We start from the raw sequence: 15,156 nt of genomic DNA, 5'->3' as shown, positions 1-15,156 counted from the left end.
AGGTGTTTTAATGCACCATCTGTATACACAGTTCCTAGTTATGGGACATGCCTAAGCCCTGAAAAGGGTGACCACTACCTGTGTACACGTTTGTTTATGCTATTCAGATACTGTCATGTATTAAATGAGTTGTAATGCGCTGTAATTCATTTCCATTTTCTATACAACTGTAACAGACCGAAAAAGAGTTATTTTGGGATAGTTCTAACATAGATCCAGAATCAATATTATTCATGACACCGGATACCTTTATATTTGGTGGTGCCCGCTGAATACTGGAGTTGCTATATACTATCCCCATAACCTCTATTGGTCTTTGGAAATACTGTTCAACTAGTACATGTATATTGTATACTGCTTAATGCTATTAAGTTTTCAACAGTTAGTCTGTATACACTGGGGTTAAGAAACATAGATCCTGATATGTGATAACATGACACCTGATACCTCTCATTCAGTTGGTGGTGCCCGCTGTTACAGGTGTTGTTTTTTCTAGCCCCCTACAGACTATACTGTCCTCTATCAGAAATAATTTTGAGGATGATTCCTGCACAATTTGGCCAAATTTAGGTATAGTACACATGACTTAAGCATTACATTTTTCATCTTACAATATTGGTTGTATGAATTCTCTATTTGTTTATCTATATACATGTGTTGTTTTGACATAGATCCTCAATGATCACTATGGTGGCGGATTTTACGCTTACACGTAACCACCCTCTAGTGGAGGTGTTGTCAATTTAAACAGTCGATACCTGTTTGCTCCTCTGGTTTCATTCTGTGTGAACTACAATAAAACTGCACAGCCAAATCTGTGCTTATGCATTGGTCCAATCACGCTTCTTGACTCATCGATTCATGTGTTCTTTAATTTAGTGGTAACCTTCTATTCAACTTTAACGCTGGGTAGCATATGTGAATGTGGGGAATGAGTATATATCTACACACACCGCTATTTTAGCGGAGCTTTAGAATTTTACAAAGCTAATTAAAAACTATATAAAAAATATGTGCTGTAATCCCTGTCTATGCATTATAACAATCTAATTGCGGTTGTTGTAGTATCTCCCTTTTTTATAATGATTATCTAAATATTTAAAGGGTCTGCACATTGGTTATTATTTTTTCCTTCATATAAGGTTTTGCTTGCACCTGGGCGTTGCCATACAGTCCTAGGTAAAGAATTATTAATCTGGCTCTACTAGCCTCCCTTTCCCTACCCTTTCTCTTAATAAGTATAATGTAGGTGTCGGCGATATCGGGGGAGGCAGATTAGGGGTTAATAAGTGTAAGATTAGGGGTGTTTAGACTCAGGGTTCATGTGTTAGGTGTAAACATAAAATGTGTTTCCCCATAGGAATCAATGGGGCTGCGTTACTGAGTTTTACGCTGCTTTATTGTAGGTGTTAGGCTTTTTTTCAGCCGGCTCTTCCCATTGATGTCTATGGGGAAATCGTGCACGAGCACGTACAACCAGCTCACCGCTGACTTAAGCAGCGCTGGTATTGGAGTGCGGTATGGAGCTTAATTTTGCTCTACGCTCACTTCTTACCTTTTTATAAAGACCTGTAATGCCAGCGCTGTAGGTAAGTGAGCAGTGATAATAACGTGCAAGTTAGTACCGCACCGCTCATAACGCAAAACTCGTAATCTAGTCGTATGTATTTATTTTAAATTGGTATTATTTAGTTAATTGTAAATTTAATTTAGATCTATTTTAATTATGTTAAAGTTAGGGGGTGTTGGGGTTAGGTTTAGGGGTAGGGTTAGGTTTAGGGGTAGGGGTTAATAGTTTAATTTAGGTTGTTGCGATGTGGGGGGCTGGCGGTTGGTGGCGGCGATATCGGGAGCGGCGCGGTACTAACTTGCACGTTATTATCACTGCTCACTTACCTACAGCGCTGGTATTGGAGTGCGGTATGGAGCTTAATTTTGCTCTACGCTCACTTCTTACCTTTTTATAAAGACCTGTAATGCCAGCGCTGTAGGTAAGTGAGCAGTGATAATAACGTGCAAGTTAGTACCGCACCGCTCATAACGCAAAACTCGTAATCTAGTCGTATGTATTTATTTTAAATTGGTATTATTTAGTTAATTGTAAATTTAATTTAGATCTATTTTAATTATGTTAAAGTTAGGGGGTGTTAGGGTTAGGTTTAGGGGTAGGGTTAGGTTTAGGGGTAGGGGTTAATAGTTTAATTTAGGTTGTTGCGATGTGGGGGGCTGGCGTTTGGTGGCGGCGATATCGGGAGCGGCAGATTAGGGGTTAATAACTGTAGGCAGGCGTTGGTGATGTCGGGGGCAGCAGATTAGGGGTGTTTAGACGTAGGGTTAATGTTAGGGTGTTAGGTTTAAACGTAACTTTCTTTTTCCCCATAGGCATTAATGAGGCTGCGTTACGGAGCTTTTCTTTCCGCAATCGCAGGTGTTTCTTCTAGCGCTGAAAACTCGTAATCTAGGTGATTGTAATTTATGTTTATGTTTAAAAGTGGTATTTATTGGTATTTAACCCCTTAAGGACAAGGCAATTTTTCAATTTCTTTCCCTTAAGGACCAGGGCTATTTTTACATTTCTGCGGTGTTTGTGTTTAGCTGTAATTTTCCTCTTACTCATTTATTGTACCCACACATATTATATACCGTTTTTCTCGCCATTAAATGGACTTTCTAAAGATAACATTATTTTCATCATATCTTATAATTTGCTATAAAAAAATTATAAAATATGAGGAAAAAATTGAAAAAAACACACTTTTTCTAAGTTTGACCCCCAAAATCTGTTACACATCTACAACCACCAAAAAAACAACCAAAATAAATAGTTTCTAAATTTTGTCCTGAGTTTAGAAATACCCAATTTTTATATGTTCTTTGCTTTATTTGCAAGTTATAAGGCAATAAATACAAGTAGCACTTTGCTATTTCCAAACAATTTTTTTTTCAAAATTAGCGCTAGTTACATTGGATCACTGATATCTGTCAGGAATCCCTGAATATCCCTTAACATGTATATATTTTTTTTAGTAGACAACCCAAAGTATTGATATAGGCCCATTTTGGTATATTTCATGCCACCATTTCACCGCCAAATGCGATCAAATAAAAAAAATTGTTCACTTTTTCACAAACATTTTCACTAACTTTAGGTTTCTCACTGAAATTATTTACAAACAGCCTGTGCAATTATGGCACAAATGGTTGTAAATGCTTCTCTGGGATCCACTTTGTTCAGAAATAGCAGACATTTATGGCTTTGGCGTTGTTTCTTGGTAATTAGAAGGCCGCTAAATGCCGCTGCACATCACACTTGTATTATTGCCAGCAGTAAAATGGTTAATTAGGTAGCTTGTAGGGTTAATTTTAGCTTTAGTGTAGTGTAGTAGACAACCCAAAGTTTTGATCTAGGCCCATGTTGGTATATTTCATGCTACCATTTTACCGCCAAATGCGATCAAATAAAAAAAAACTTTCACTTTTTCACTAACTTCAGGTTGTCTACTTCTGCATCGGTGTGCCAGAAAAGGTATTGCAGTGATGCCTCAATATCGAGGCATCACAGCAATATGTTGAAAGCGGCTGGAAGTTATCAGGATCGCTTCCAGCCGCTTTAAACCCCTAATGTCGTACAGGGTACGTCGCTGGTCTTTAAAGACCAGTTTGTGTAAGACTTACCCTGTACGACGTGTGTTGTTAAGTGGTTAAAGGTTTTGTTATTTAATAAAGGTGCTGCGGCAAATTTTGTACCAAGGTGATGTCTTTATTATATGAAAAAGGAATGTGTGATTGGAAGTGTTGGTGTATTATGAGGGGCCGGCACTTGACGACTTAAAAGGTTATGTGATCCACAAACAATACTTTTTTCTGTTTCAGGGAATAAAATATGTTTCATGTATCACAGGAATTCTAGAATATCTGAGTTCCTTATGCCCTGATCTGCAGGAGAGGACTGTAACACCGCCAAGGGGTTTAAAGGCTTAATAGGCTCTTTAGTGGCCCATTAAGACATCATTTGGCAGATAAAGTGTAAGGCCACTAGATTTATTTCTGCAGATTAGTGAATTAATACTTGTAAATATAATAATCTTCACATAAGCCTAATTTATTAGTTCTTTATCAAGATATTCAGGCATTAGTTTTGTAATCAGTGCTGCTTAGGGCAAACTTTACAAGCACAAACGCTGGTGCACAGAGATTGTGGGAGGAAATGTGCTGAGATTCCGGCCAAACAAAACTTTATCAGATATTGCCAAACATCTAAACCCAGGTGATTATGAGAGACGTACGGAGAGTGGGACAGTTTGCATTTAATTGTAAACGTTCTCTGGGATGGAGGGAATTCAGCAGCTTGCTCAGCGGACAACACGAGGGGCATCAGATCTATGGTGCAGAGAATGAGAAATATAGAAAATCAGATTGGATGATAAATACTAATTTACAATCACCTAGATTACGAGTTTTGCGTTGTGATTGAAAAAGCAGCGTTATGGCCCATAACGCTTCATTTTCCCTAATGCTGCTATTACAAGTCTTGTCGGTATAGGTGTCACGCAACGTCAGTACCGCACTTTTAAAAAAGTCCTTTTTCAATGGGACTCCAATAGCGCTGGTATTACGAGTCTTGCAAGTTTAGGGGCACCGCACACTTTTTTAGCCTTACCGCAGAACGACTTTCGTAAACCCTTTTTTCTATGGGACTTCCATAGCGCCGGTATTACGAGTCTGTCCTGGGAGGCCAAAAAGTGAGCGGTACACCCTATACCGACAAGATCCGTACCACCATCTGAAAGTCAGTAGTTTTGAGTTTTACGTTACAAAGCTGTACCATAAAACTCATAACTAAAGTGTTACAAAGTACACTAACACCCATAAACTACCTATTAACCCCTAAACCGAGGCCCTCCCGCATCGCAAACAATAAAATAAATTTATTAACCCCTAATCTGCCGCTCCCAACATCGCCGCCACTATTAAAATGTATTAACCCCTATTCCGCCGCTCCCCGACATTGTCGCCACTATAATAAACCTATTAACCTAAACCGCCGCCCTCCTGCATCGTAAACACTATTTAAATATTATTAACCCCTAATCTGCCGTCCGCCCAAACCGCCGCTATAATAAACCTATTAATCCCTAAACCGCAAGCCCCCCACAATGAAATATACTAAAATAAACTATTAACCCCTAAACCAAAAGCCCCCCACAACGAAATATGCTAAAATAAACTATTAACCGCTAAACCTAACGACCCCCTAACTTTATATTTAAATTACAATTTCCCTATCTTAAATTAAATTTAAACTTACCTGTCAAATTAAATAAATTAATTTTAAACTAACAATTAAACTAAGATAATTATTCAACTACAATTAAACGAACTACCAATTAAATTAAACTAAACTACACATTAAAAAAATCCTAACACTACTCTAAAAATTACAAAAAGTATCTAATTACCAAAAAAAAACTAAATTACAAACCCCCCCCCACTAAATTACGAAAAATAAGAAACAAATTATTAAAAATAAAAAAGAATTACACCTAATCTAATAGCCCTATCAAAATAAAAAAGCCCCCCAAATAAAAAAACCCTAGCCTACAATAAACTACTAATGGCCCTTAAAAGGGCCTTTTGTGGGGCATTGCCCCAAAGATAACAGCTCTTTTACCTGTAAAATAAAATATAAACACCCCCTACAGTAAAACCCACCACCCCCATAACCAACCCCCCAAATAAAATAACTATCTAAAATAACCTAAGCTCCCCATTGCCCTGAAAAGGGCATTTGTATGGGCATTGCCCTTAAAAGGGCATTTAGCTCTTTTACATGCCTAGACCCTAAACTAAAAATAAAACCCACCTAAAAAACCCTTAAAAAAAACTAACACTAACCCCGACAATCCACTTACAAGTCCGCTTGAAGGATCCATCCAGCCGGCGAAGTCATCATCCATGCGGCAAGAAGTCTTCATCCAGACGGCCTCTTCTATCTTCATCCAGCCGGCGAAGTCCTCATCCAGGCAGCAAGAAGTCTTCATCCAGACGGCATCTTCTATCTTCATCCATCCGGTACGGAGCGGGTCCATCCTGAAGACATCCAGCGCGGAGCATCCTCTTCATACGGTCTCCGCCATACACTGGAACTTAAATGCAAGTGACGTAATCCAAGATGGCATCCCTTGCATTCCTATTGGCTGAAAGATTTCAATCAGCCAATAGGATTAGAGCTGCTAAAATCCTATTGGCTGTTCCAATCAGCCAATAGGATTGAGCTCTCATTCTATTGGCTGATTGGATGAAGATAGAAGAGGCCACCTGGATGAAGACTTCTTGCACATGAATGATGACTTCACCGGCTGGATGGATCCTTCAAGCGGGACTTCAAGAAATGTAAGTGGATCGTCAAGGGTTAGTGTTAAGTTCTTTTAAGGGTTTTTTGGGTGGGTTTTATTTTTAGTTTAGGGTCTGGGCATGTAAAAGAGCTAAATTCCCTTTTAAGAACAATGCCCATACAAATGCCCTTTTCAGGACAATGTTTAGCTTAGGTTTTTTTTAGATAGTTATTTTATTTGGGGTGGTTGGTTGTGGGGTGGTCGGTTTTACTGTTTGAGGCGGTGTTTGTATTTTTTTTACCGGTAAAAGAGCTGTTATCTTTGGTGCAATGCCCCACAAAAGGCCCTTTTAAGGGCCATTGGTAGTTTATTGTAGGCTAGGGTTTTTTTATTGAGGGGGGTTATTTTGATAGGGCTATTAGATTAGATGTAATTCTTTTTTATTTTTGATAAGTTGTTTCTTATTTTTTGTAATTTAGTGTTTGTTTTTTTAATGTAATTTAGTTATTTTTATTTTTAGTAATTTTAGTGTTTAATTTTATTTTGTAATGTTAGGTTTTAGTGTAAGGCAGGTTAGGTTTTATTTCACAAGTAAGTTTGTATTTATTTTAACTAGGTAGTTAGTAAATAGTTAATAACTATTTACTAACTAGTCTACCTATTTAAAATAAATACAAACGTACCTGTAAAATAAAAATAAAATCTAAGCTAGCTACAATATAACTAATATTTATATTGTAGCTAGCTTAGGTTTTATTTCACAGGTAAGTTTGTATTTAGGTTAAAATAGTTATTATCCTATAATATAAAAGGCCAAGTGTGCTTGTCCGAAGCTGTCATGCGCAGTAGAGATTGCGTGAGGACAAACACACCTGGCCTTCAACAGACTGACCTGAGTGGCATCTGGGGCTGACCGGTCGTGACAGGGGGCGGGGCCGGGTGTGACGTGGGTGTGGCATGGTGGGGCCAGGCGTGGCGGGCAGGGTCAGGCGTGACGTGAGCGGGGCCAGACGGGGCCGTGCGGCCAACCGGCCGTGAAAGAAAGAGCTCAAAAGAGGGGAGATAGAGAGAGAGCAAAAGAGGGGGATAGAGAGAGCAAAAGAGGGGGGATAGAGAGAGCAAAAGAGGGGATAGAGAGAGCAAAAGAGAGGGAGAGACACAGCAAAAGAGAGGGGGGAGGGAGAGCAAAAGAAAGGGAAGAGAGAGAGCAAAAGAGAGAGAGAGAGAGAGAAAGGGGGAGAGAGAGCAAAAGAGAGGGGGGAGAGCGCAAAAGAGAGGGGGGAAAAGTGAGGGGGAAGATGGGGGGAGAGAGAGAGAGAGCAAAAGAGAGGGGGGGGGAGAGAGAGAGCACAAAAGAGAGGGGAGAGAGAGTGAGAGCAAAAGAGAGGGAGAGAAACAGCAAAAGAGAGGGGGGAAAGAGAGCAAAAGAAAGGGGAGAGAGAGAGCAAAAGAGGGGGGAGAGATACAGCAAAAGAGAGGGAGAGAAACAGCAAAAGAGAGGGGGAAAAAGATCAAAAGAAAGGGGAGAGAGAGATCAAAAGAGGGGGGGAGACAGCAAAAGAGAGGGAGAGAAACAGCAAAAGAAAGGGGGGAAATAGAGCAAAAGAGGGGGGATAGAGAGAGCAAAAGAGGGGGAGAGAGATAGCAAAAGAGAGGAGAAGAGAGCAAAAGAAAGGGGGAGAGCGCAAATGAGGGGGGAGAGAGAGGGCAAAAGAGAGGGGGGAGACAGAGAGAGCAAAAGAGGGGGGATAGAGAGAACAAGAGAGGGGGGAGAGAGAGAGAGCAAAAGAGAGGAGGGAGAAAGAGAGCAAAAGAGGGGGTTTAGAGAGAGCAAAAGAGGGGGGATAGAGAGAGCAAAAGAGAGGGAGAGGGACAGCAAAATAGAGAGGGGAGAGGGCAAAAAAAAGGGGGGAGAGAGAGAGTAAAATAGAGGGGGGAGAAAGAGAGCAACTGAGAGGGGGAGAGAAACAGCAAAAGGGAGGGGGAAAGAGAACAAAAGAAAGGGGGGAGATAGAGAGCAAAAGAGGGGGAGAGAGACAGCAAAAAAAAGGGGGAGAGAGCAAAAGAAAGGGGGGAGAGAGAGAGCAAAAGAGGGGGGATAGAGAGAGCAAAATAGAGGGGGAGAGAGCAATAGAGGGGGATCGAGAGAGCAAAAGAGAGGAGAGACAGCAAAACAGAGGGGGGAGAGAGTGAAAAAGGGGGGTTAGAGAGAGCAAAAGAGAGGGGGAGAGATAGAGCAAAAGAGAGGGGGAGAGAGACAGCAAAAGAGAGGGAAAGTACCAGGATTTGTGCATAGGAGGTAAATCACCAGGATTTGTGCATATGAGGTGATTTACCAGGATTTGTGCATAGGAAATACATCAACAAGATTTGTGCATAGCAGGTGAATCACCAGGATTTTTGCATAGCAGGTGAATCACCCAGATTTGTGCATATAAGGGGAATTACCAGGATTTGTGCATAGCAGGTGAATCACCAGGATTTTTGCATAGGAGGTGAATCACCAGGATTTGTGCATAGGAGGTGAATTACCAGGATTTGTGCATAGGAGGTAAATCACCAGGATTTGTGCATAGGAGGTGAATCCCCAGGATTTTGCATAGCAGGTGAATCACCAGGATTTGTGCATAGGAGGTGAATTACCAGGATTTGTGCATAGGAGGTAAATCACCAGGATTTATGCATAGCAGGTGAACCAATTGAATTTGCGCACATGAGGGGAATTACCAGGATTACTGCATAGCAGGTGAATTACCAGTATTTGTGCATAGGAGGTGAATTAACAGGATTTGTGCATAGGAGGTGAATCATCAGGATTTTGCATAGCAGATGAATCACCAGGATTTGTGCATAGGAGGTGAATTACCAGGATTTTTGCATAGGAGGTGAATCAACAAGATTTATGCATAGCAGGTGAACCAACTGGATTTGCACATATAAGGTGAATTACCAGGATTTCTGCATGGCAGGTGAATCACCAGTATTTGTGCATAGGAGGTGAATTACCAGGATTTGTGCATAGGAGGGGAAGTACCAGGATGTGTGCATAGGAGGTGAATCACCAGGATTTGTGCATATGAGGGGATTTACAAGGATTTGTGCATAGTAGATAAATCAACAAGATTTGTGCATAGGAGGTGAAATACCAGGATTTTTGCATAGCAGATGAATCACCCGGATTTGTGCATATAAGGAGAATTACCAGGATTTGTGCATAGGAGGTGAATTACCAGGATTTGTGCATAGGAGGGGGATTACCAGGATTTGTGCATAGGAGGTGAAATACCAGGATTTTTGCATAGCAGATGAATCACCCAGATTTGTGCATATAAGGTGAATTACCAGGATTTGTGCATAGGAGGTGAATTACCAGGATTTGTGCATAGGAGGGGGATTACCAGGATTTGTGCATAGGAGGGGAATTACCAGGATCTGTGCATATGCGGTGATTTACCAGGATTTGTGCATAGAAGATTAAATCAACAAGATTTGTGCATAGGATGTGAATTACCAGGATTTGTGCATAGGAGGTGAATTACCAGCATTTGTGCATAGGAGGGGAATTACCAGGATCTGTGCATATGAAGTGATTTACCAGGATTTGTGCATAGTAGATAAATCAATTTGTGCATAGGAGGTGAATTACTAGGATTTGTGCATAGGAGGAGAATCACCAGGATTTTTGCATAGGAGGTGAATCACCAGGATTTGTGCATAAGAGGTGAACCAACTGGATTTGTGCATACAAGGTGAATTACCAGGATTTGTGCATAGGTGGTGAATCACCAGGATTTGTGCATAGGTGGTGAATCACCAGGATTTGTGCATAGCAGGTGAACCAACAGGATTTGTAAATAGGAGGTGAATTACCAGGATTTGGGCAAAGGAGGTGAATCACCAGGATTCGTGCATACAAGGTGAATCACCAGGATCTGTGCATAGGAGGTGAATCACCAGGATCTGTGCATATGGGGGCATATTTATCAAGCTCCGTATGGATCTTGGGGCCCCTTGAAGGCTCACCAGAAACAGAGGTTATGAAGCAGCGGTCAAAAGACCGCTGCTCCATAACTTGTCCGCCTGCTCTGAGGCGGCGGACAGAAATCAGCCCGATTGAATATGATCGGGTTGATTGACACCCCCTGCTAGCAGCCGATTGGAAACGAATCTGCAGGGAGCAGCGTTGCACCAGCAGTTCACAAGAACTACTGGTGCAATGATAAATGCTGACAGTGTATGCTGTCGGCATTTATCGATGTGCAGCGATGTGCTGCGGACATGATACGCTACTTCGTATCATGTCTGCTCGCACATTGATAAAAATTACCAGGATTTGTGCACAACAGGTGACTCACCAGGATTTGTGCATAGGAGGGGAAGTACCAGGTTTTGTGCATAGGAGATGAATCACCAGGATTTGTGCATAGGAGGGGAAGTACCAGGTTTTGTGCATAGGAGATGAATCACCAGGATTTGTGCATATGAGGTGAATAACCAGGATTTGTGCATAGGAGGTGAATAACCAGGATTTGTGCATAGGAGGTGAATCACCAGGATTTTTGCATTGGAGGTGACTCACCAGGATTTTTGCATAGGAGGTGAATCACCAGAATTTGTGCATAGCAGGTGAGCCAACTGGATTTGTGCATAGGAGGTGAATTACCAGGATTTGTGCATAGGAGGTGAATCACCAGGATTTGTGCATATGAGGTAAATCACCAGGATTTGTGCATAGGAGGTGAATCACCAGGATTTGTGCATACAAGGTGAACTACCAGGGTTTGTGCATAGCAGGTGAATCACCAGTATTTGTGCATAGCAGGTGAATCAACTGGATTTGTGCATACAAGGTGAATTACCAGGATTACTGCATAGGAGGTGAATCACCAGGATTTGTACACAGTAGGTGAATCACCAGGATTTTTGCATAACAGGTGAATTACCAGGATTTGTGCATAGCAGGTAAAGTACCAGGATTTGTGCATAGGAGGGGAAGTACCAGGATTTGTGCATAGGAGGGGAAGTACCAGGATTTGTGCATAGGAGGGAAGTACCAGGATTTGTGCATAGGTTGGGTAGTACCAGGATTTGTGCATAGGAGGTTTAGAACATTGCAGTATATATATATGTCACTGTGTCTCTCGCTTTTGTTACACAATAACCTTCATAGATTTGGCAGATTTGATCAATTCTTCAATTCTAAGGCACTTTCATGAGTGCAGTGAGGGCAAGTGACAAGTGACCAGTGTCTAATATCTATCAGTGTGACAATTATTATGATTCATCAGAAAATGCAGTTTTTCGTTTTTTATTTTAACAGCCAGGTTTGGGTGTGTGACATGCAGCCAATGGCTGGTACCAAGCAACTTGCCTTGTTTACTAGAGAGGTTTTTTTTTTTTGTCAGGAATAAGCTCAGACTCTGATTCTATACTTACCTATTCTTCTTTTTCTACTATTTGACATAAATCTAGCCCAGTAACAAGTTATCTATGGTCAGAGCTCATTAAGCAGCTAATATGCCCTCTGCAATGACCTGTAAATACCACAATTGGCACCCACCTGTCACTATGTCATTATGTCACTGTGTCTCTTGCTTTGTTACCCAATAACCTTCATAGAATTGGCATATTTTATTAATTCTTCAATTCTAAGGCACTTTCATGAGTGCAGTCAGGGCTAGTGACAAGTGACCAGTGTCTAATATCTATCAGTGTGACAAGTGACCAGTGTCTAATATCTATGAGTGTGACAAGTGACCAGTGTCACATATCTAACAGTGTGACAAGTGACCACCAGCAACAAATATCTATCAGTGTGACAAGTGACCAGTCTCAAATATCTATCAGTGTGACAAATGACCAGCGTCTAATATCTATCAGTGTGACAAGTGACCAATGTCTCATATCTATCAGTGTGACAAGTGATCAGCGTCACGTATCTAACAGTGTGACAAGTGATCAGCGTCACATATCTAACAGTTTGACAAGTGATAACCATCAAATATCTATCAGTGTGACAAGTTACCAGCGTCACATATCTATCAGTGTGACAAGTGACCAGCATCTAGTATCTATCAGTTTGACAAGTGACCAGCGTCATGTATCTATCCGTGTGACAAGTGACCAGCATCACATATCTATCAGTGTGACAAGTAACCAGCATCTAATATCAGTTTGACAAGTGACCAGACTCACATTTCTATCAGTGTGACAAGTGACCAGCGTCTAATATCTATCAGTTTGACAAGTGACCAGCGTCAAATATCTATCAGTTTGACAAGTGACCAGTGTCACATATCTATCAGTGTGACAAGTGACCAGCATCACATATCTATCATTGTGACAAGTTACCAGCGTCACATATCTATCAGTGTGACAAATGACCAGCGTCTAATATCTATCAGTGTGACAAGTGACCAATGTCACATATCTATCAGTGTGACAAGTGACCAGCGTCACATATCTATCAGTGTGACAAGTGATCAGCGTCACGTTTCTAACCGTGTGACAAGTGATCAGCATCACATATCTAACAGTTTGACAAGTGATAACCATAAAATATCTATCAGTGTGACAAGTGACCAGCATCACATATCTATCAGTTTGACAAGTGACCAGTGTCATGTATCTATCAGTGTGACAAGTGACCAGCATCACATATCTATCAGTGTGACAAGTGACCAGCATCTAATATCAGTTTGTCAAGTGACCAGACTCACATTTCTATCAGTGTGACAAGTGAACAGCATCTAATATCTATCAGTTTGACAAGTGACCAGCGTCACATATCTATCAGTGTGACAAGTGACCAGTGTCTAATATCTATCAGTGTAACAAGTGACCAGTGTCGCATAGCTATCAGTGTGACAAGTGACCAGCATCACATATCTATCAGTGGGACAAGTGACCAGCATCACATATCTATCAGTGTGACAAGTGACCAGCGTCACATATCTATCAGTATGACAAGTGACCAGCCTCACATATCTATCAGTGTGACAAGTGACCAGCATCAAATATCTATCAGTGTGACAAGTGACCAGCTTCAAATATCTATCAGTGTGACACGTGACCAGCTTCACATATCTAATTTGCCAAAAGAACTTGGCATTTACTTAGGGCCTCACCAGCTCTAGAGCTGCCTCTGTTTACTGTAATAAAAGGCTCCGAAAAGGGCAAATATTTAATAGACTGTTCTTAATTAAGGTATTAAATAGGTTAATTTTACTATAACAAATCTCTTTGCTACTAATATTTCTCTATATAAGAAGGTGGCATGCCAGGGTGCCCTGTATGATTGCTTGGTAGGTAGTTATTAGGTATGCACTTATATTATCCCTCCCCCATAGATCCGCTAGTGTTGAAATATAATATTGTCCTGTTGTTTATTATTACCCAGATGTACGCTAACGGCATCGATGTCTGCCAGCACATGTGGGGCAACTCATTTGCGGTCAGTTCGTCCCCGTGCCGCTGCCTGGACATGACGGAGACAGATAGGAATGTGATGAAGTACATACTAGAGGGGGACGACAAGTCAGAGGAGAGTGGTGAAGAGGAAGCCTGCAAGCCCAGACTGCACAGAAGCCAGGAACCTGATGACAAACAAGTGAATGACTGAGAGTAATGAGCAACGTACACTACTGGGGGCTATGTGCAGCCACCTCAGCCTCCAGGGTGACTGATATATAGCTTTGTTAATTTTACTGAATCTCTGATGAATAAAGTTGCCCCCTTACCCTTTAGCAAGTGGATCTCTTTAAACCCTTAGTTACCAAACAAGGCTGCAACAAATTGGTGTGAAATGTGTTGTGGCCCTCTGTGGCAGCTGTACGGTTAAAGCTTTTAGCTCTGACTGCATGTTGTACTAGCTCATTAGCTGCTCACTAGCACAGAGAGTAACCAGTCTCTCTTGTGTCTCACAAGAAACTCCAGTCGTGGTTCCTCTCAATAACATCTCTAAGTCTGTGCTCTGACTGCTTGTGTCTTTGCAGTAAGATGTCTGTTGGGATAATCCAATATGCAAAATGAGAGAAAACCCTCACACAGGTAATATACTCACCAGGGTTTGTTAAGGCTCACTCATAATAAATCACTGAACTCGCAGAGGCAGACCCTTTTTGTGCTCATTAAAAAAAGACCGAACCATTTACTCCTCAGAGAGGCATCTCATAAAGTGAAAAAAAATCTATAAAAAGCAGCTCTTTGCATAGGATTAAGATGTAACAATGCACTGCTAAAACTTGTGTGTGTGTGTAAGTGATTACAAAATAAAATGTGTTTCTGTCGCTTCCATTTAATGTCTATTTTTGTCTGTAAAAACAAATGATGTAATAAATATACACACCCATGTCTAACACGCCCCCTATGACTAATACACCCATGTCTAACATGCACCCCATGACTAATACGCCCATGTCTAACACGCCCCCCATGACTAATACGCCCATGTCTAACATGCACCCCATGACTAATACGCCCATGTCTAACACGCCCCCCATGACTAATATGCCCATGTCTAACATGTCCCCCCATGACTAATACGCCCATGTCTAACATGCACCCCATGACTAATATGCCCATGTCTAACACGCCCCCCCCATGACTAATACGCCCATGTCTAACACGCCCCCCCATGACTAATACACCCATGTCTAACATGCACCCCATGACTAATACGCCCATGTCTAACACGCCCCCCCATGACTAATACGCCCATGTCTAACATGCCCCCCCATGACTAATACGCCCATGTCTAACATGCACCCCATGACTAATATGCCCATGTCTAACACGCCCCCCCATGACTAATACGCCCATG

The 15,156-nt window shown here is 41.4% G+C and overlaps 1 protein-coding gene across 1 annotated transcript in view; it reads left to right on the top strand.

Annotated features, from left to right (window-relative positions):
- LOC128640940 (riboflavin-binding protein) overlaps positions 1-14,630 on the top strand; it is a 71,470-nt gene extending 56,840 nt beyond the window's left edge. Inside the window, exon 7 of the mRNA XM_053693405.1 lies at positions 13,735-14,630. Coding sequence (XP_053549380.1) covers positions 13,735-13,956 — 222 coding nt within the window. The 3' untranslated portion in view covers positions 13,957-14,630. The remainder of the gene's footprint in view (positions 1-13,734) is intronic.
- Positions 14,631-15,156: the final 526 nt, after the last annotated feature.

The sequence above is a fragment of the Bombina bombina genome, chromosome 10 (genome assembly GCF_027579735.1).
Source record: "Bombina bombina isolate aBomBom1 chromosome 10, aBomBom1.pri, whole genome shotgun sequence".
Lineage (NCBI taxonomy): Eukaryota > Metazoa > Chordata > Amphibia > Anura > Bombinatoridae > Bombina > Bombina bombina.
Note: the sequence above shows the minus strand (reverse complement) of the source record. Positions and strands in the feature narration are given on the sequence as shown.